This window comes from Bubalus bubalis, chromosome 3 (genome assembly GCF_019923935.1).
Source record: "Bubalus bubalis isolate 160015118507 breed Murrah chromosome 3, NDDB_SH_1, whole genome shotgun sequence".
Taxonomy (NCBI): Eukaryota; Metazoa; Chordata; class Mammalia; order Artiodactyla; family Bovidae; genus Bubalus; species Bubalus bubalis.
This window is the reverse complement of record NC_059159.1, coordinates 138,785,748-138,809,298: the sequence shown is the minus strand read 5'-3', so window position 1 is coordinate 138,809,298 and position 23,551 is coordinate 138,785,748. Positions and strand designations below refer to the sequence as shown.

General features: G+C 37.0%; 1 protein-coding gene across 12 annotated transcripts in view; it reads left to right on the top strand.

Moving 5' to 3' along the window:
- The window catches only part of KIF27 (kinesin family member 27), a 92,623-nt gene that overhangs the window by 977 nt on the left and 68,095 nt on the right, over window positions 1–23,551 (top strand). For 8 of the 12 annotated variants that reach the window (XM_044940234.2, XM_006059111.4, XM_044940236.2 and 5 more), the window contains exons 2-4: window positions 6,402–6,786; window positions 15,814–16,014; window positions 19,702–20,645. In XM_044940234.2, coding sequence (XP_044796169.2) covers window positions 6,489–6,786; window positions 15,814–16,014; window positions 19,702–20,645 — 1,443 coding nt within the window. In that variant the 5' untranslated portion in view covers window positions 6,402–6,488. Of the gene's footprint in view, window positions 1–34; window positions 99–6,401; window positions 6,787–15,323; window positions 15,406–15,813; window positions 16,015–19,701; window positions 20,646–23,551 lie in introns of those variants that run through there. The other 4 variants (XM_044940233.2, XM_006059112.4, XM_006059114.4 and 1 more) reach the window with 4 other exon arrangements.

Sequence of the window (23,551 nt, the reverse complement as noted above, 5' to 3'; positions counted from 1 at the left end):
TCAAATATTTCTCCTTCCTTTGCTCATATTTCAGAACTTCATTGAGTGTGCGTAAATATCACCAGCCAATCATATTTTACCTTTCTTCAAATTTATTGGTGAGATAATATATATGCTTCTGATGGCTGTATTTGATCAGTATCTAAAGAAGTATGAGTACTATGGATTTTTAAAAAAAGAAAAATTCTTTTATACTGTTTTTTTTTTTTTGGCTAGCTATATTTTATGGGCCCTTATTGGTTTTTAGTGATTATAGTAGGTGGATTTCTGTGGCCTTTAGATTCAGATTGTTTATAGATACTCCTATTTAAAAAATCAATAAAGTGAAAACATCTCAATTACACTTGTACCTTTTATTAGCAATTTTATTGGAAGTAGGTTTAGCTTAACATAGACTGTTTTGTTTTAATGTGATGGTATTAAAAAAAACTAATCTGTGTGATAAAAACTCCTAATATAGGTGTTCAGAGACATTTGGAAGAACTAAATCATACTACATCCCTGTAGTTTCTTTGGAAAATTTTCCAATACCAAATGTCCTATAGTCCTTTATTATCCAAGAAAAGATTCACCATATTTATGAGTATTTGTTTTTTCAGTGCAGAATTTCACTAGAATGATTAAAACTGCCAAGGTTAAGTGCATCTCTTTGGCCATTAAAGATAGTTTGTTGACTCTGTTTTGGGATTTTATAGCCCAAGGGAGCTGATATTTTAACTCTCATTGGGCTCTTAGTACAGTGATGTAAATGTTTTTTTGTTACTGTGATCCTTTTCAGACTGTCCACTCCCCGAATTATAAATGCACAATACTACTGCAGAGTTCTTTTTAAAGGCTAGTGAATACTAAATGTGTCTTAATTAACATTTTCATTGCATGTAGTGCTGAAAATATTATTTTAGTCCATTAGTCTGCTCAGTTACTAGAAAGCCCTTCTCCATAGGGCTCAGCCGCACCCCAAATTGATTACTTTTCATCTGCATTTAAACATAGATTACTTGTTTGTTACTTCTTTTTCTCTTAACTTTTATACGAACAAGACTGTGAACATTCATTTACAACTTTTTATGTCAACATATGTTTTTGTTTCTTTGGGAAATATACTTGAGAGTAGCATTGCTGGGTGAAGTGATAACTGTGTGTTTAACGTTTTGAGCGCCAGCCTGTTCCCATTGGAGAGGGCATGGCAACCGACTCCAGTATTCTTGCCTGGAGAATTTCATGGACAGAGGAGCCTGGCAGGCTACAGTCCATGGAGTCGAAAAGAGCCGAACACAACTGAAGCAACTTTGCACACTCACACAGACTATTCCAAAGCGGCTGTATCATTGTGTATTCCCATGCTATGCTAAGTCACTTCAGTCGTGTCTGACTCTGTGTGACCCCATAGACGGCAGCCTACCAGGCTCCCCTGTCCCTGGGATTCTCCAGGCAAGAACACTGGAGTGGGTTGCCATTTCCTTCTCCAATGCATGAAAGTGAAAAGTGAAAGTGAAGTCACTCAGTCGTGTCCGACTCTTCGCGACCCCATGGACTGCAGCCCACCAGGCTCCTCCATCCATGGGATTTTCCAGGCAAGAGTACTGGAGTAGGGTGCCATTGCCTTCTCCGCTGTATTCCCATAAGGGTTCCATATTCTCTACCTTCTTGCCAACATTTACGTGATCTTTTTTATAGCTATGTCAGTGGGTATAAAGTGATATCTGATTGTGTTTATATATATATAATTTTATATAAATAAAATTTATTTATTATGGTCTTCCCTGGTCACTGAGATGGTAAAGAATCTGCCCGCAAAACTGGAGATCCAGGTTTGATCCCTGGGTAGGGAAGATCCCCTGGAGAAGAGAACAGCAACCTGCTCTGATATTCTTGCCGGGAAAATTCCATGGATGGAGGAGCCTGGTGGGCTACAGTCCTTGGGGTCACAAAGAGTCAGACATGACTGAGCAACTAACCACTACACTACATAATTTTATTTATTTATTATTTATTTTCTGCTTGGTCTTTGTTGATTTGCCCTGGATTTCTCTAGTTGCGGTGAGCTGGGGCTACTTGATCTTTGTTGTAGTGCAAGGGCTTCTCATTGCGGTGGCTTCTCTTGTGGGCTCTAGACCAAGGGCTCAGTAGTTGTGGCACACGGGCTTAGTTGCCCCGCAGCATGTGCGGTCTTCCTGGACCAGGGATTGAACCCGTGTACCTTGCATTCCAAGGCAGATTCTTAACCACTGGATCACCAGGGAAGCCCCCTGGGCATTTTTATATCATCGTTGAAAAACTCTATTTTCAGATCTTTTGCCCACTTTTAAATTTTTTTTTTTTCCTTCTGAATTGTAATCGTTCTTTATGTATTCTAGACACAAATGGTTATTAGATATATGACTTGCAAGTATTTTCTCCTGTGGCTCAGCAGTATAGGATCTCCTGCCAATGCAGGAGATGCAGGTTCGACCCCTGGGTCAAGAAGATCCCTTGGAGAAAGAAATGGCAACTCAATCCAGTATTCTTGCCTGGAGAATCCCAATTCATGGGGTCACAGAAGAGTCAGACATGAGTGGGCGACTAAACAACAGTAACATTCAATTCTTTTCACTTTTTTTTTTCTGTTATCAATATTGTATTTTTTTTTATATTCCTTTTTAAAGTTTTTATTGGAGTATAGTTGATTTACAGTGTTATGTTAATTTCTGCTATATAGCAAAGTGATTCAGATATATATATACACACACACACACATTCTTTTCCATTATGATTTATCACAGGATATTGAATACAGTTACAGTGCTATACAGTAGGACCTTGTTGTTCATCCATTCTATATATAATAGTTTGCATCTACTAACCCGAAACTGGAGAAGGCAATGGCACCCCACTCCAGTACTCTTGCCTGGAAAATCCCATGGACGGAGGAGCCTGGTAGGCTGCAGTCCATGGGGTCGCAAAGAGTCAGACATGAATGAGCGACTTCACTTTCACTTTTCACTTTCATGCATTGGAGAAGGAAATGGCAACCCACTCCAGTGTTCTTGCCTGGAGAATCCCAGGGACGGGGGAGCCGGGTGGGCTGCCGTCTACGGGGTCGCACAGAGTCGGACACGACTGAAGCGACTCAGCAGCAGCAGCAGCAACCCTTAAACTCCCACTCTGTTCTTCCCTCATCCTCTCTCCACCTTGACAACTGCAGATCTGTTCTCTATGTCTATGAGTCTTTGTTTTGTAGATGAGTTAATTTGTGTCATATTTTAGATTCCACATACAAGTGATACCATATGTACTTGTATTTTTCTAACTTACTTCATTTTGTATGATAATCTCTAAGTCTGTCTATGTTGCTGCAAATGGCATTATTTTCCTTTTTAATGGCTGAGTAGTATTCCATTGTCTATACATACCACATCTTCTTTATCCATTTATCTGGTGATGAACATTTGGGTTATTTCCATGTCTTGATTGTTGTGAATAGTGCTGCTATCTTTTCATTTTCTTGGTAGTATCTTTTGGGGTACAAACTTTTAATTTGATTGAGTTCATTTTATCTACTTTTCCTTTTACCACTTCTTGCTATTGCTTTTGCTTTTGGTGACATAAATGAGAAACCATCGCTAAATTCAATTCAACAATGAATTACCCTTGTGTTTTCTTTTAAGGCTTTTGTAGTATATACTTGCTTTACAGTGTTGTAGTAGTTTCTCCTGTACAGCAAAATGAATCAGCTATTTTGTTGTTTAGTCACTACATTGTGTCCAACCCTTTTGTGACCCAGTGGACTGTAGCCTGCCAAACTCCTCTGCCCATGGGATTTCCTAGGTGAGAATACTGGAGTGGGTTGCCAGTTCCTTCTCCAGGAGATCTTCTCAACTCAGGGATTGAACCCATATCTCTTGCATTACAGGCAGATTTTTTACCACTGAGCCATCAAGGAAGCCATATATCCCCTCTTTTTTAGTTTCCTTTTCCATTTTGGTCACCACAGATCATTGAGTAGAGTTCCTTGTGCTGTACAGTAGGGTCTCATTAATTATCTATTTTATACATAGTTTCAGTAGTGTATATATGTCAATCACAATCTCATTCTCCCAATTCATCCCACACACCCCTCTTCCCACTGGTATCTATATGTTTGTTCTGTCTGTGTCTCTATTTCTGCTTTGTAAATAAGATCGTCTATACCAATTTTTTCAGATTCCACATATATGTATTAATATATGATATTTATTTTTCTGACTTGCTTCACTCTATAGGTCTCTAGGTCCATACAATCTGTGGAAATGTCCCAGTTTTGTTCCTTTTTATGTCTGAGTAATATTCCATTGTATTTTGTATGTACCATATCTTCTTTATCCATTCCTCTGTTGATGAACATTTAGATTGCTTCCATATCCTGGCTGTTGTAAATAGTGCTGCAGTGAACATTGGGGTGCATTTATCATTTTGAATTATGGTTTTGTCCAAGTGTATGCTCAGGAGTGGGATTGCTGGATCATGTATGGTACTTCTGTTTTTAGTTGTTTGTTTTTTTTTAATTTTATTTTATTTTTAAACTTTACAAAATTGTATTAGTTTTGCCAAATATTTTTAAGAAACCTCCATACTGTTCTCCATAGTGACCATATCAATTTACATTCTCACCAACAGTGTAAGAGCATTCTCTTTTTCTTCACACCCTCTCCAGCATTTATTGTTTGTAGATTTTTTGATGATGGCCATTCTGACAGTGTGAGGTGATACCTTGTTGTAGTTTTTATTTGATTTGCACTTCCCTAATTAGTGATGCTTAGCATCTTTTCTGTGTTTTTTAGCCATCTGTATATCTTCCTTGGAGAAATGTTTATTTAAATCTTCTGCCCATTTTTTTGGTTGGGTTTTTTTTTTTTTTTTCAATTGAGTTGCAGGAGCTGTTTGTATACAGTTTTAGAGATTAATCCTTTGTCAGTTGCTTCACTTGCAAATACTTTCTCCCTTTCTATGGGTTGTTTTTTTGTCTTGTTTATGGTTTCTTTTGCTATGTAAAAGCTTTTAAGTTTAATTAGGTCTTATTTCTTTATTTTTATTACTCTGGGAGGTGAGTCAGAAAAGATCTTACTGTGATTTATGTCAGAGTGTTCTGCCTATGTTTTCCTCTAAGAGTTAGGTCTTTAATCCATTTTGAGTTTATTTTTGTGTATGGTGTTAGGGAGTGTTCTAATTACATTCTTTTACATTAGATGTCCAGTTTTCCCCTCACTACTTATTGAAGTGTCTGTCTTTCTCCATTGTATGTCTTTGCCCTCTTTGTCATAGAAATTAGGTGACCATAGGTGGGTGAGTTTATCGATGAGCAGTCTATCCAATTATTGATCTATATTTCTGTTTTTGTTCCTGTACCATACTGTCTTGATTACTGTTGCCTGGTTATGAAATTGGGGAAGTATATCCTCCAACTTTGTCCTTTTTCAGTATTGTATTTGCTATTCTGTGTCCCTTGAATTTAGAATCAGCTTTTCAATTTCTACAAAGAAGTCAGCTGGGATGTTGATAGGCATTCTGTTTAATCTTGAGAGCAGTTTGAGAAATATTGCCATTTTAAGCTTTCCAGTTCATGAACATGAGATGTTTTTCCATTTATTTAGATCTTCTTTAGTTTCAACAATATTTTGTAGTTTTCAGAGTGTAAGTTTTACATGTCTTTTGTTAAATATATTCCTGAGCATTTGATTCTTTCTAATGTTATTGTAAATGGAATTGTTTTCTTAATTTATTTTTCAGGTTCATTGTCAATATAGCTACCAATTTAATTTTTAGTGTATTAATCCTACCAGAGAATTTTAGAAAAAGTACCACATAATTTATGAATGAAACAACAGTTTTTCTGTTAGTTTTGGTTATCTTTGAATAAAAAGTTTCATTTAAAATTTACATTGATTTATAGAAATCCTTTAAACTGTTTTCATGGATTAATTTCTAACATTTGTGACAAAGGGGAGATGTTATTTTTCAGTACCTAGCTGTAAAGTCTAATATAAGGGTTTGCTTTGTACTACTTGCGTACATATGTACAATTACCAGTTATTTCCTTGCTGTATGTTTCTAACTCCCCAGTTATTCAATATTTAAATAAATGAGCTGGGAAACATATTACCGTTATAGAAAGAATGGCATGATTGAAACCCATTCGCTTATCACTTTGCTTTATCATTTACTAACTCATGGCTCCCACCCCCTAAATTATTTTGCTGCAAAGCTGGACATTGTATTGTTTCATCTATAAATTATATAGGTATACTTTTTCTAGACAGATTTACTCTTTGTAGCTATCTTACATTGGAATAAAGCCTGCTCTAATTGACTTTGCTTTAGAAGATGGTTAGTTTATTAGGAAAGAAGAGTCAATAACTAAATTTTGTTTTTATTTTGATACACAGGGGTCCAGATCTTACGTAAAATGGATGTGTCTCACACTAGATGATGGATATTAAGTAGAAAATCTATTTAGTAAAATCTAAGCTGCCATGGAAGAAATACCAGTTAAAGTTGCTATAAGAATTAGACCTCTGCTGTGCAAAGAAGTTCTTCATAATCATCAAGCTTGTGTGAGAGTTATTCCAAACACCCAACAAATTATCATTGGGAGAGATAGAATCTTTACTTTTGATTTTGTTTTTGGCAAAAATTCCACTCAAGATGAAGTTTATAATACCTGTATAAAGCCATTAGTGTTGTCACTCATTGAGGGCTATAATGCAACCGTTTTTGCCTATGGACAGACTGGATCTGGGAAGACGTACACCATCGGAGGAGGCCATGTTGGTAAGATTCTCGTACTCTGACTTTTATTTTAGATAGTAGAAAGAAGTTGAAATACTACAGTGCCCGACACATAGTAGGTGCTTAGCATATTGATTGAATGAAATAATGAATAGGATAATTAGATGTGTTCATAAGATCATTTTTGAAAGATTTGTTTTTCAATATTGAAGTTTCATTAAACAGTTTAATTCATCATTATATTTGCTTGAGAAAAGACCTTTAAGACAATATTCAGTGTTCAGCTCTTTGTCATTTTTTCACAGTTTTGAGATACAATTGACTTGTAACATGGTGTTAGTCCAAAGTATTTAGCATAATGATTTGGTATACCTATATATTGCAGAATGATATAGCTTAACATTAGTCACCTCATGTAATTACATGTTTTTCTTGTGATGTGAACTTTTAAGTTCTACTGTCTTAACAGTTTTCAAATATACAATACATATTAAGTACAGTCACCATGCTGTACATTACATCCCCAGAACTTAATTATCTCATAGTTTTTACCTTTTGAGCACCTTCACCAATTTTGCCACCTCCCAACCCTGGCCTCTGGCAACACGTTCTCATTTTGAACACAATTTAAAATAAGGGAGAAATGAGTTAACATGATCAGATTTTGCATCTTTTAGTATTATAAATGTTGAGAGTCCTGCAACTAAGACATAGAGGCAGTAGAAGAAACGTATTATGTAAAGTGTTTTTAAACATTTTCTAGCCAGATTTCGATTTTATTTTTCTAGCTTTAATGAGGTGTAATTGACAAATACAGTTGTAAAATATTTAAAGTGTACAAGACTTAGGGGCAGTAGGAGAAATGTATTATGTAAAGTGTTTTTTAAACATTTTCTAGCCAGATTTCTATTTTATTTTTCTAGCTTTATTGAGGTATAATTGACAAATACAGTTGTAAAATATTTAAAGTATACAGCATCATTATTAGATAAATGTATACATTATGAAAGGATTCCTCCCATCCAGTTAACCTACCCATCACCTCATGTATAAGCAAATTTTTACTTTTAGAACTGAATATTTTTGGATAGAAATTCTCTTGTTTGTAATTCTAGTTGAGAAAGGTGGGATCATAGGATTTTCTTTAGAGCTGGAAGGAACCTTGAAAATAGTTTCTCTTTCTTTCTTTGGCTCCAGCCAAAGAGCAATGAAGGGCTTGTTCAGTTAAGGTGGGTCGTAATGGAGCTGAGATTGAAAGCTAGGTTCTCTGCTGAGATCGTTTACTCTATTGGGTTTTTTTTTTCCCCCCACTAAAAACAAACTTTGAATGTTGTGCATATGTATCATTGTCTAAAATTATTGTTAATATTCTGTCTGTGTGTAATGATTATCAGTGTGTTTGCTTTGATGCTTCTCAAACACTTAAATACGTGACTTTCAGGAACATCTCTTTTTATAAGCAGGGACTGGTAGGGAGAGTTAGAGGGCAGCTGTGTTGTCCAATGAAGCTCTTATTCCAAGATTAAATGGAGGAGTCATAAGTGCCCAATATCTCCTACCCCTTCCCGTTTTTTAGAATCACAGTGATATACAATTAAGAGATTAAAGATACTACATTATTTTAGGGTCTCATGATAAATAATTCAGTTTTTTTTTCTACTACAAGTTGTGGGTTTTCTTGAGGACTTAGCTTTGTTTTTTTTTGATTGGCAAATGTTTTATGTTCTTTAAGACTCAGTATATAAAAAAAAAAAAGACTCAGTATATGCCTTATACTAATAAGAGTTATAAAATTTTCACAGCTTGGTGACATACAGCTAAATTGTTTTTTAAAAGGCCATGAATCCAATTTTAATTCCTTAAGGGAAAAAGTTATTAAAGTTATTTATTGTCCTAAAACATTTTAATTGGTCTAAAATACTTCATTCCAGAAGAAATATCACCATTAGGAACAGTTTTTGATTCCCCCCCCCAGTTAAAAAAATTAATGTTCATTGTAAAAAGAATTGCATATGATGCTTAAGAAAACAAATTGAACAATGAAAGCTTCTTTCATTCCTAGGAAATAACAGCTTGCTGTGTACATTGCTGTCTAGAGTCCTCTAGACATTTTCTAGGCTTATTACAAGTATTCACACATGTAGTTTTTGTTTTTTGTTGTTATTTGTCTATCTAATGAGGTATTTTATACCTGTAATTCTGTAACTTTCTTTTTTCATTTAACAGTATAAAATATCATTTCCTTTTTTTCCAATTTAGGTCATAGAATTTCAACTTTTTTTTTGACTGCACATATAATATTCCATAGTTTAAATGGATCATAGTTCATCCATTCCAGCATTAAGGGACAGTATTAATAATTAGGTTTGATTTTTACTGTTATAAAAAGTTGCAAGGGGTTTCCTGGTGGTCTGGTGCTTATCATTTGGTGTTTTCACCACCATGGCCCAGGTTCAGTCCCTGGTCAGGGAACTTAGATCCCACAAGCTTCTAGGTGCCCCCCAAAAACGTTGCAGTGTGTATCTTGTTACATTTAACTTTGGATCCATGTGCTAGTATTTCTGTAGAATAGATTCCTAAAAGTAAATTTGTTGAGTAATGGGTGTGTGTTAATTTGCTTCAGTCGTGTCCAATTCTGTACGACCCTATGGACTGCATACTGCCAGGCTCCTCTGTCCATGGGATTTTCCAGGCAGGAATACTAGAGTGGTTTGCCATGCCCTCTTCCAGGGGATCTTCCCAACCCAGGGATCGAACCTACCTCTCTCATGTCTCCTGCATTGTCAGGCTGGTTCTTTACCACTAGTGCTATGTGTGCACATTTAAAATGTGAATAGATAGTGACAAATTATCCTCCAAAAAGACTGTACCTGTGTATATTTCCACTACCAATATATGAAAGCCATTTATTTTCTCTATACTTGGCCAGTCACAGGAACTCATAAATTCAAAATATTTCTCTCACCATCTGGTAGGTGAAAAATTACACTTTGTTTGAAGTTGCATTTCTTGATGTATTTGTGAAAATAGCATTTTCAATTTCCCAGGCTACCTATAGAACACCAGTTCTAGGTCAGCCATCTACTGTTTGATTATTGACCATGCAAATAATGTTGTTTTTTTCTCCAATAAATGATTGCATTTGCAGTGGCTAGGGCTTCCCATGGAGAAGGCGATGGCACCCCACTCCAGTACTCTTGCCTGGAAAACCCCATGGACGGAGGAGCCTGGTGGGCTGCAGTCCATGGGGTCACTGAGGGTCGGACACGACTGAGCGACTTCACTTTCACTTTTCAGTTTCATGCATTGGAGAAGGAAACGGCAACCCACTCCAGTGTTCTTGCCTGGAGAATCCCAGGGACGGCGGAGCTTGGTGGGCTGCTGTCTATGGGGGGTCACACAGAGTCGGACACGACTGAAGCGACTTAGCAGCAGCAGCAGCAGCAGGGCTTCCCTGGTGGCTCAGATGGTAAAGAATCCGCCTGCAATGTGGGACACCTGGATTCAATCCCTGGGTTGGGAAGATCCCCTGGAGGAGGGGATGGCAACCCACTCCAGTATTCTTGTCTGGAGAATCCCCATGGACAGAGGAGCCTGGAGGGTTATATAGTCCATGGGGTCGCAAAGAGTCGGACAGGACTAAGCAACTAAGCACAGAATAGGGTACCATGTTAGGCACTGGGGTAAAATGAAAATCTGTTATTTTTCAGTGTAATACTTATTGAAAGTCACACTCATTTTCCTGCTTTTCAGAACCTTGAATTTACCAACTTTTACCAAGCATAATGTCTAAAAACTTTCATTTGCATACTCTTTAAATAGTGTATAAAAGCTAAATGATGGCTGTTGAAGTATAAAACTTTATAGTTCCTTTCTGAAATAGTCTGTTTCAGGAATATAAGTGTGACATTGAACATGTGATCTTTTGGTTACCAGAATACATTTTGAAGCTTTAATTATAAATATTATTTGTAATTCAGCTTTTTGATACATCTTTTGAATTGCTGTGCTTTGTTATCTGTTGAAATGGGAAATGAATGAGCTATTTCTGATCAGCCTCATATTCTGGCTAAGCTAGAATGCATATATAATGCTGGAGTTTATAAATAGTGCTATTGGCTAGTTCCTGGAAGCTCTCTAGAAGGAATTTTCACTTTCTTGTACTGGAAAAACCTGCAGCTTCCTTCACTTGCCACACGATGGTGATCTTGCATCTTTTTTGGGTTTTTCTGGTGGTGCCCTGGGCAGTGAAAGCGCAGTCCTAACCACTGAACCACCAGGGAGTTCCCCTGTCTTGCATCTTGAATTAAGTGAATGACTGTCCAGGTTAATTTGGCTCAGGTTTTCAGGATGTCTGTTGCCTAAAATCTGAACATTGATAATCTTCAACTTGGAAGCAAGTTGTTTTTAAGGTTCATTTGTAAGCCATTTTTTTGTAGCTTGGAATGTATTTTCCATGAAAGTGAAGGTGTTAGTTCCTCAGTTGTGTCCAACTCTTTGCGGCCCCATGGACTATAGCCCACCAGGCTCCTCTGTCCATGGAATTCTCCAGGCAAGAATACCGAGTGGGTTGCCATTTTCCTGCTCCAGGGGATCTTTCCTACCCAGGGATTGAAGCCAGGTCTCCCGTATTGCAGGTGGATTCTGAACCACCAGGGGAAAAAAGCTCAAGCTTTTTTCAAAATGTGCTTTTTGGCTAAGTGTCAAGAAATATGACACCAATATATTTTTTTAAAGGGTTCTTGCTAACATAAATGAGTTGCATTCCATTGATTTGGAATACAATAATAAATAGTCTACCTGGATTATAATAAATAGTCTAAAGAGAGATATTTTAGTGCATCAGACTGTGAGATAAGTTGACCTAACCTGGGCTCAGTTTCTACTACCTCTGTCTGTTTTGAACTTCATAGGCACCAGTTATGCCTGTTGCATTCCTGGGGCTTTCAGTGTTTATTAAATCTTTTATTTTTGCCTTAAACTGTTACATAAGTATCATTTAGGTTTTTGTTGTTGTTGTCTTGTCATTTGATTGTCAGATTTTTGTTTTGTGCTTTTTCCAATTCTGTACAGAATATTTAGTTTATTTTTATAATCTATATTTAAAACTTTTAGACTATATATGTATTTCTGAAGGTAAAAATTCAAGTATTACAACCATGAAAGTTTTCCTTTCTTTTTTCTCCCTGTCCTAACTCCCCAGAGGTAACCATTTTTTGTGAATTTTTTCAGAAGTACCCTTCACATAGATATGTATATATGTTTTCTTTTACCCAAGTGAAATTTGCTCTGCAGTTTCTTTTTTTACTTTATGGAGCTTAGACATCTGTTTAAAAATAGATGCATGATATACCATTGTTAACCATTCTCCTACTAATGGATTTGTTAGTGTTCGGAATTTTTTCTCAATTACAAGACATCTTTCAGTTCAGTTCTGTTGCTCAGTTGAGTCCGACTCTTTGCGACCCCATGAACTGCAGCATGCCAGGCCTCCCTGTCCATCACCAACTCCCAGAGTTTACCTAAACTCATGTCCAGAGTCGGTGATGCCATCCAACCACCTTTTCCACTGTTGTCCCCTTCTCCTCCTGCATCAGGGAGTCAAATGAGTCAGCTCTTTTCAAATGAGTCAGCTCTTCGCATCAGGTGGCCAAAGTATTGGAGTTTCAGCTTCAACATCAGTCCTTCCAATGAACAGCCAGGACTGATCTCCTTTAGAATGGATTGGGTGGATCTTCTTGCAATCCAAGGGACTCTCAAGAGTCTTCTCCAACACCACAGTTCAAAAGCATCAATTCTTTGGCGCTCAGCCTTCTTCACAGTCCAACTCTCACATCCATACATGACCACAGGAAAAACCATAGCCTTGACTAGACGGACCTTTGTTGGTAAAGTAATGTCTCTGCTTTTTAATATGCTGTCTGCTGCTGCTGCTGCTAAGTCACTTCAGTCATGTCTGACTCTATGCAGCCCCATAGACGGCAGCCCACCAGGCTCCCCTGTCCCTGGGATTCTCCAGGCAAGAACACTGGAGTGGGTTGCCATTTCCTTCTCCAGTGCATGAAAGTGAAAAGTGAAAGTGAAGTCACTTAGTCGAGTCTGACTCGTAGCGACCCAATGGACTGCAGCCTTACCAGGCTCCTCCGCCCATGGGATTTTCCAGGCAAAGGTACTGGAGTGGGTTGCTATTGCCTTCTCCGAATATGCTGTCTAGGTTGGTCATAACTTTCCTTCCAAGGAGTAAGTGTCTTTTAATTTCATGGCTGCAGTCACCATCTGCAGTGATTTTGGAGCCCAGAAAAATAAAGTCAGCCACTGTTTCCACTGTTTCCCCATCTATTGGCCATGAAGTGATGGGACCGGATGCCATGATCTTAGTTTTCTGAATGTTGAGCATTAAGCCAACTTGCTCACTCTCCTCTTTCACTTTCATCAAGAGGTTCTTTAGTTCTTCTTCACTTTCTGCCATAAGGGTGGTGTCATCTGCATATCTGAGGTTATTGGTATTTCTCCCAGCAATCTTGATTCCAGCTTGTGCTTCCTCCAGCCCAGCATTTCTCATGATGTACTCTGCATATAAGTTAAATAAGCAGGGTGACAATATACAGCCTTGACATACTCCTTTTCCTATTTGGAAGCAGTCTGTTGTTCCATGTCCAGTTCTAACTGTTGCTTCCTGACCTGCATATAGGTTTCTCAAGAGGCAGGTCAGGTGGTCTGGTATTCCCATCTCTTTCAGAATTTTCCACAGTTTATTGTGATCCATACATTCAAAGGCTTTGGCATAGTCAATAAAGCAGAAACAAGACATCTTTGCTAGTCCTTATGTAACACATTTGGTTGTATGTGCATGTATTTCCATAGAACTGTCTCTGAGTCAGAGAGTGATTATGGTTTCAACTTTTGATACTGTCGAAACTAATGGTTCTCCAAAAAAGCTGTTCCGAGTTTACATTCTCATTATGTTTTAGAGGACCAGTTTGCTCACCTTGAGGAAATGGGGCATAATCAATTTAAAAAATCTTTGCTCACATGGTCTTTTAAACAGTGAATAATCATAATGATCAGATCATTGTGAACACAGTTTCATCAGTTACAATAGTGTGATTTTAATAGTATTTTAGTGTTAATAATTGAGAGAATGCTGGGTAATTCAGTTTTTACTGTATCTTAAAATAATTAACAGCATTGCCCACTTCCCCTCTTCTCTGCCCACTCCACCTGCCATCCACCACCCCACTTCTGCTCCTCTTTGTAGCAGAACTTTGAAAGTGTCATTCATCTGTGACTCGTGGTATCAGTTCTCTCCATCTGACACGGCAGTTGTCAAGATATCACAGATGACCTTCACTTTATTAAATTCGTTGGTCATTCCAGTCAAACTGGCCTTTCAGCAAACTTGGTACATTCTCTTTACTTGGATTTCAGGTCACCACATTCATAGTTTTCCTCCTACTCTGCTGCTAGTAGTTCCTCTTAAGTGAACCCACAAATGGTTAAATGCCCAGAGCTCAGTCTTTGGTGCTCTTCTCTTCTGACTCTCAGCTTTTCCTCGTGATCTCATCCAGCCCCATGATATTAAATACCATCTATATGTAGCTACCTGACTTCCAATTTTTAACCTCCAGCCCAGACTACTGTCTTGAACTCTGATCTCGTATATCCAACTGCACCCTTCTTAGTTGTATCCTTAATAGATATCTCACACTTAATAAATCAAAAAATGAACTTCTGCCATTTTTCCCTTAAACTAACTCAACACACACTCTTCCCCTTCTCAGTTGATGACAGCTCCACTTGCTCAAGACAAAACCTTGGAGTTGTCCTTGACTCCAAGGACATCACTTTCTCTCACATTCTCATTGTCCATCACTTTCTCTCACATTCTGCGTCCAGTCTGTCAGGGAATCTTATTGGCTCTCCCTTCAACATAAATCTGGAATCTGGTCACTTGTCATCTTTCTCTGCTGCCAACTTTGTGTCACCATCATGTCCTCCTCTCCCTTGAACTCTCTAGATTCTTGGGTTAGTGCACTGGTCTCCTAAGTGGTCTCCCACTTCTACCCCTGCCCTTCTATGATCGATGTAAAACCCAGTAGATAGAGTGGTCTCTTTTGAATTCCAACTTACTGCTCTGCTCCAGTGAGACTCATGTCACTCAGAATACGACCTAAAACCTCTCGTGGTCTACAGGCACCTACATGCTCTGATTTCTGTCACCTCTCTGTCCTTGTACCCTGCCTCTCTCCCCTTGCTCCCTCTGCTCCAGCTACACTGGCTTCCTTTGTTTCTGGATCACACTATTTTAGCACATTTGCCCTTGCTGTTCTGTCTGGGACACTCAGATATATACATGGCTCCTCTGCCACCTCATTCAAGTTTCTCCTCAAATGTCAGCTTTTCTGTGATGCCCACAATATGACTTTCCAGTTTAAAGTTGCAATCGCCTTCCACCCAAATACCCTTACACTTCCAGTCCCCCTTACCTTGCCGTATTTTTTTCTCCAGGCATACCTAATGCTTTTTAATATACGGTATAATTCACTTATTCTTCTTTTGCTGTTGTCTGTCTCTCCTAGTACAGTTCCATAAGGGCAGGGATCTTTTCCCTGATTTGTTCACTGATGGTTCCTGGGGTCCTAGAATACTGCCTGGCACATAGTAGGTACTATATAAATATTTAATGAATGCATGAATGAAGTTTGAGTAAGCGCATGCATGTGAAAACTTTTGCTTCTGAATTTTATAGTTACAGTTTTTAAAAATTTATAATAGAAATTTCAGAAATTTATTGATGGTAATTTTTTTTTAATTTTTAAAAATTTATTTTGAATGGGAGGATAATTGTTTTACAGTGTTGTGTTGGTTTCTGCCATACAGCAGTGTGAATCAGCCATAAGTATTCATATGTCCCTTCCCTCTTGAATTTCCCTCCCACTCTCCCCACTCTATTCCCACCCCCTAGGTTGTCACAGAGCTCTAGATTGAGCTCCCTGATTGTAAATTTATTGCTTGTAGCTTTTCTTATATCTTAAGTTTCAGATGGGCTTTCTTTTTCTAAATTTTCAGCTTCAGTTGTGGAGGGTCAAAAAGGTATCATTCCTCGTGCTATCCAAGAAATATTTCAAAACATCTCTGGAAAGCCTAGCATTGACTTTAATATAAAAGTGTCTTATATAGAAGTATACAAGGAAGACCTAAGAGATCTTCTAGAATTGGAGACATCAGTAAAAGATCTTCACATCAGAGAAGATGAAAAAGGAAACACAGGTGAAGTAGCCTACTTAATTAATAGCCTTCATTAGCAAATGAATATGATCTAGTTCAGTTTCTGGACATTTTCCAAGGATTCTTTAAAAATAGACATAGAAACAAAATGAATTTGTTTTTACTTTTAAATGGAGTAACTTACTGATTATCAGTAGCAGCTAATTCATCTGGGTGAAAAGTAGAAGTTCAGACCACTTGGTATGATAAAGTTATTAAGTTGTAATTCAAAATATAGCTGACCCTTGAACAATGTGGAGGGGGTTGGCAGTTAGGGGTGTTGAGCCCCAATGCAGTCAGAAATCCAAGTATAACTTACACTCGGCTTCTGTATCCATGGTACTGCATCAGCGGATTCAACCAACCTCAGATCGTGTAGTACTGTAATATGTTACTATTGGAAAAAAAAGGCCACATATAAGTGGACCTGCACAGTTCAAACCCATGTTGCTCAAGGATCAACTGTATTTATTTCCAATAATCTGCCCCCTTCCTGGTCTGACCTTAAGAAAGACTATGACATAGGCTAAATTAGTTTTGTACTTTTTTTTTTTCTTACAGAGTTACCCTGAGATTGGGGATGGCTTCTCCCTTTTGTGTTCATCCACGTTGATCCAGAACTGTCCTTTCTGCCTTTCTGATTTTTGTCCCAGCACACCTGTTGCTTCCTCTTTTTTAAAAAAAATTTTAGTTTAGAGTTTTTGTGTTTGCTCCTTCATACTGACATTTATCTGTCCTTTGTTGTGCTTCTCAAGGTCTGACTTTCTGTTCTGTCAACTTGTTAATACCATTAAATGTCTATTTGTTTGGAAATAGGAGAAGGTGAGAATGGGAAGGTCAAAATACAAGTATTTTAAAGAATAATACTTTCCACTTTTTTGTTTTAAAAGGTAATATGTTCAACATAAAACATTTAGAAAACATAGTAAAGTATAAGGAAGAAAGTTAAAGTTCAGAACTCAATTTTGGTGTGTTTTCTTCCAGATTTCTTTCTCTATTTCTTTCTCTTATTTTAAAAAATTAGACTTGCAACTCCACATATCATATTATATCTTATATTTTTACTTAATATTTATATTGTAAGAATTTTCACATCATTAAATATTTTTCAAATTTATGACTTTATGTGGTAATTTTATCCTCTGAATATATAATCTATTTGACTAACAGTCCGTTGTTGGACATTTAAGTTTTGGATTTTCCCGATTATTAGTACAGTAACTGTTATTGCATGTCTTCTGCTAGAAAACACATTTAGTAGAATCTTGCTGGAGATAAAGGATCCTGCCAGAGGAATGATCATGCCTGAGGGATTTCCTAGCAGTTAGGAAAATAAGATGGTTAGCTCCTTCAGTAGCCTGCAGGGGGCAGTAAAGCTTGGCTCCTTCTAAGCCCTGTCTTTGCAGCCCTGGCATTCCTGAGTGTTTGAAGGAATTGGTTTCTGGTGTTTTTTTTTAGAAAGAAAACATACATGGTACTCTGTGGCCTTATTAAATAATTTTGTATAGTTTATCTTTTCTAGACAAAATTCAGACTGATGTTTTGAGCTTCTGTATCTTATAAAATGTAACTATTGAATGTTTTTAACTTTTATTAAAAGTTACAAAAATAATACATGTTTGTTGTAAAATAGAAAGTACAGAAGTGTACACTGTCACTCCTGATAAGCTTAATGATCAAAATACTTCATAACTGATAGCAATCCGGCAAAAATTTTGGTAGAATGTAAGTCTTAAGACAAATTGCTGCTTACCTTATAAAATGTCCCGCTCACAACCCAAATGCATTTGTTTGACATATGTATTGAGTTTCTCTGTGTCAAGTGGTAGTTGGTATCCAGCCTGGATGCTACACAATTAGCATCACCTTGGAAGTTTTCTTTTTTTTTTAAGCATTTTAATTTTTTGGGACTGTGCTGGGTCTTCATTGCAGCATGTAATCTTCTCTAGTCATGGTGCAAGGGTGACATGTGGGATCTAGTTCCGTGCCCAGGGATTGAACCTGGACCCCTTGCTTTGGGAATGCAGAGTCTTAGCCACTGGACCACCAGGGAAGTCCCACCTTGGAAGTTTTTTAAGAAATATTGATTTCTGGGCCCCACTTTTCACAAATTCTGATGAAGTAGTATAGTATAGGGCATGGGTGTTGGTACTTTCCCTTTTATAAAGGTCCCAGGTGATTTTCAGCTGGGTTTGAGGACCATAGTTAGTGCCAAGCTATAGCCTAGCATTAGAAAACTTTTTAAAAGTCATGCTATGATTTATGTTTACATTGTCATATTTTATAATCACCATAGTTGAGCACTCCCTGTTATAGTACAGGTACTTTAGAAATTTAAATGAACTGGGCTGTTAAGAAGAGTTGTCATGTTGAAAACAAGGCAAAAAGGTGAATATTGTTTCAAGAAAGAGTGACATGTTAGGATCTGATTAAAGAGGAAGCATGATGCTGTAACTTGAGCGCAGATTTATTGCTGTGATTCAAATCCCAAATCTACCTACTCCTTTTTGAAATATTTTTGGATATAAACAGATAATGCATGTAGTAAGCTTCAGTTATTTTGGGTTCTATTCTGCCATTGAAATAGAAGCTGTTTTGCTTTTTTTGAGTTGCCTTGCACTCTGATGTTACATAGGGGAAACCTGTTTTTGGAATGAATAACCAGCTTTATTTATACTGAAATATCGGAGAAGGCAATGGCACCCCACTCCAGTACTCTTGCTTGGAAAATCCCATGGACGGAGGAGCCTGTTAGGCTGCAATCCATGGGGTCGCTAAGAGTCGGACACGACTGAGCGACTTCACTTTCACTTTTCACTTTCATGCATTGGAGAAGGAAATGGCAACCCACTCCAGTGTTCTTGCCTGGAGAATCCCAGGGACGGGGGAGCCTGGTGGGCTGCCGTCTCTGGGGTTGCACAGAGTCGGACACAACTGAAGTGACTTAGCATAGCATTCATTTATCACTGGGTATATGCTAAAAACCTTAAGCCTTAGGATGGCTTGAATATTAAAGAAACTCAAAAGAGACTATTTCTTTCAATTAATTTACTACTGATTAATTCTTTTGAGTTATATGGATAATTAATCTGTAACCTTTTAATCAGTATATTAGGCTCTACAAATCAAAATACTGGAATCAAGAATTTTTCTTTTGTCAGCCATCTTAAAGAATTGAATGTGATTCCAAAAAAAAAAAAACAACCCAAATTGTTTAAAACATACATGCATATATTACATCTTTTAGAATTTGAACATCAAAATGAATGCCATCTATTAAAATAATCCTGTTAGAAGGTTATCTAAAATTATTTAATGATGTTGCTGATGTTACTTTTTTCTTTTAATGCTATTGATTTTTTTTTTTTTAGAAAAGCTTTGTATTGGAGTATAACTGATTAATAAACAATGTTATGATAGTTTTAGGTGAACAAGGAAGGAACTCAGCCATACATATACATGTATCTATTCTCTCCCCTGGATCCCATCCAGGCTGCCATATAAATTGATCAGAGTTCCATCTGCTACAGTAGGTCCTTGTTGGTTATCCATTTTAAATACAGATACTGATTTTTTTTTTCAAAGGGCCTCTCTTAGCTGGGCAGTTTAGCAAATGAAAATAGTTATGTGGTTAACTTTACTGTATTTTGATTAAAACTTGTTTTACAAACTTGCTGTTGCTCTTTTAAGTGATTGTTGGGGCCAAGGAATGCCAGGTGGAGAGTGCAGATGAAGTGATGAGTCTCCTGGAGATGGGGAATGCAGCCAGGCATACGGGTACGACCCAAATGAATGAGCACTCCAGTAGATCACACGCGATTTTCACCATCAGCCTTTGTCAAGTGGACAAAAATAGAAAGACAGCTGAAGATGGATCATGGCATTCCCATCGGCATATTGTCTCAAAGTTCCACTTTGTGGATTTGGCTGGATCAGAAAGAGTCACCAAAACAGGGAATACCGGCGAACGTTTCAAAGAATCCATTCAGATCAACAGTGGGTTGCTGGCTTTAGGAAATGTAATAAGCGCTCTTGGGGACCCACGCAAGAAGAGTTCACATATTCCATACAGGGATGCTAAAATCACCCGGCTTTTGAAAGACTCCCTGGGAGGCAGTGCCAAGACTGTCATGATCACTTGTGTCAGCCCATCTTCCTCAGATTTTGACGAGTCCTTAAATTCCCTCAAATATGCCAACAGAGCACGCAACATTAGAAACAAACCCACCTTAAACTTTAGCCCCGAGTCAGACCGTATGGACGAAATGGAATTTGAGATTAAGTTGCTTCGAGAAGCTTTGCAAAGCCAGCAGGCTAGTAGCAGCCAAACTAGCCAGATCCATCAGGAGGGGACTCCTGATAAAAATAAGATCCATTCTCTTGAGGAGCAAGTCACTCAGCTACAAGGAGAATGTCTGGGTTACCAAAACTGTTTAGAGGAAGCCTTTACCTTCCTGGTGGATTTAAAAGATTCTGTGAGACTAAATGAAAAGCAGCAACACAAACTGCAGGAATGGTTTAACATGACCCAGGAGGTCACTTTGTTCAGAGGACACAGGGGCATTGGAAATCTGGAAGAAGGACCACAGCATATTACAGTTCTCCAGCTGAAGCGAGAGCTTAAGAAATGCCAGGTACGTAGACACCACCTTAGTAGGTAACTTGTTTATAGACTAAATTTATTTGGGCAAGTAAGAGTCATTTTGGGGTTTCAGAAGTTTTGGTCTTTTTTTTTTTTAAAGAGTTATATGTAAAATCTCATTTGCCTTTTCTCTGTTTTTTTTTCTCCCTTTTCTTTGCCTGTTGCTTTTCCTGTTACCCTGTTTTTTCTCTGTTTCCTTTTCCTCATTTTCTTAGCTCCTCCTCTTTTCTCCTGATATTTTTTTTTCTCCTGATATTTTAATTTGTTGTATTTATTAAGTAGACTCTTGTGAACCTGGTTATTAATTAATTTAGAGAATGAAAAAAAACACAGTTTCAGAAACAAAATTAAGTTAAATTTTATTGTTTTTAATCCCTCTTTAGGTCAGTGCTTTTTGAAAGAAAAATACTTCATCTCTTGAGTTTGGAGTTTTGATTCTTTAGAAAAATCATCATGTTTGATAATATTTAAGGAATGTAGCTATGTACATGTATATATATTATATATATGTCTAAACTAAGAATTACATTTCTCTTTTCATTCATAAAGACATTTATTATTTAAAGATTATGTGTCATTGGGGAAATAATGGAGAACAGATATACCTATTCATGCTTATGTGGCATTTGCATTCTGGTAGGCAAATGGATATTCCACCATTTTTTTTTAAATAGGAAAACATATAGGTAATAAGATAGCTTTCTAGTTAGAAATCTTTCTTCAGTATCTTTTTTAATGTGTATTAGAAAGAAATCTCTATTACAGCAATTCTTGAACTTTTTTCTCACAAGGCTACTTTCTTCAAATTGAGGTCCCCTAAAGATCTTTTGTTGATGTAGTTTGTATCTACTCATATTTACCATATTAGAATTAAAACAAAAAATGTAAACTACTAGTTCACTCAGTACTAACAATGATAACCCAATTAATGTTAACATAAGGAACATTTTTTTCATGAAAAATAATTATTTTCCAAAACAAAAAATTTAGTAAGAGTGGAATTATTTTATATTTTTGCAAATCTTTTCATGTCTGACTTAATAGAAGACAGGTGGATTCTCATATCTCTCAGCATTCAATTTATTGCAATATATTTAGTTGAAGTGTGTGAAGAAAATCCAGCCTCATCTAGATTTGTAGTTGGAGGGGAAGAATATATTAGTGATTTTTTTCAGGTAATTGTGAATATCCTTTGCTATTACATCAAAACTCAACAAGTAGAAATTTCCTAAAGGTTACTTGTGATGTGGGATTTGAAACCATTTTGTTATATTAAAGTTCACTGATTTTTATCTTACATTTTGAATGGATCTTTTATCCAAACGTGATTTTTGAATCAGCATGCATTGGACACTTGATAAATATTTGTTTACTAAGTTATGAAGATTTTTCAGTGTTAACATATTCACAATATAATATTAAAAAATCACATTTATATCACCTCTGATCTCACCTCCTGCAAAATCTTTAAGTATTGGGAGCTGTCAAGTTTATAGTAGCAGAAATGTTTTCCAAAATTCTGATTTTTTATGAAACTTGATTTTTATCATTTGCAGTAAATACTGTTAGTTGTTTTCCTTGAAATGATGTCACACACCCAAGTGTGAATAGCTTATCTGTTGTTCTTTAGAGTAAAAATAGCACCCTATGAAAAATGTGGCTATTTTAGCTTGTAACTCAACAATTGTACAAGATTTTTTGTACCAGGTAACTCTCACCCTTCAGTATACAGAAGAACTACTTTATGCCTGCCCATTTTGACACATAGAATACTGAAAAAAATGCTCATGTGCTGAGATTTAATAAAATCATTTTTATTGCTTCATCAGGATATTCTTAAGTGGTTCTCCATCCTCTCATAAATACCTCTTAAGGGACTTTGTTGCTTTTTTCCTCCATGATTTGAACACAGGAGCAGTATGTGAACATGAATATACTCTACAGATAAACACTTTTTAAAAACACTTTTAAATAAAAAATAAACAATAAAGCTGTAGTTTATAAAGTATATGTCACAGCACCATATGAAGTGCTGGGAAAACAATTACATTGTAAGCTCTCAGACTGACAGTTAATTGCCCAGAGCAGAGGATATGGGCCAATGAATATTCTATTTTAAAAAGAGAAAAGTCATAAAGGTCACATAAACAGGGTTATAAGGACCATCAGGGTCAGGCATCCTGTCCTATTTGGTCATTCGAACATCCCAAGTAGAAAAAAGAAGGAACTCTCCCAAAGCCCCAAGGGAAGGCTGTGGCAAAATCAAGCCTGGCCTCAGTCCATGGGTTCCCAGTGGAGAGGCCTGTCCATCTCCATGCCACCACCTGAGGAGTCATGTGCATGCTGTGTTTTTGAGAATGCAATTTTGTTTGTAAATCAGCTACTCATTCTTCTCTTTTCCTGTGTCTTAGTGGAAAGAGCACAGGCTTTGGATCCAGACAGGCCCTGAGGTTGACTGTCAGGAGTTTGGTTTATCCACTGTGTTGTCCTGGAATGGTGTTCACTCACTAAACTTTAGTTTCTTCATGAAAATGTTTAATTTCTTCAATGAGATATTTTTAAAATCCCGAGTTACAGTCTAGTATAAAGTAGGCCCTTGACCAATGTTGATTTTCTATTTATTTAGTTCAAAATTTAAAAGTATTACTTGCATATTCCAAGTTTATTTGGTGACAGGAATAATTCACTAGGAACTAAGAAAACTATATGTTTAACCATATTTCCAAACATATTCAAAATATATCTGTTTGTACTGAAAGGGTGCAAAGTTAACAAATGTTCTTCTTTTAAAGATCCATTATAAATATAGAACATTCTTATACTATATAGGTCAATTTGGGAAATGTGACCTTTTTGATTTCCAAAGACCCACATTAAAAATCTCATGGCAGTTCTAGA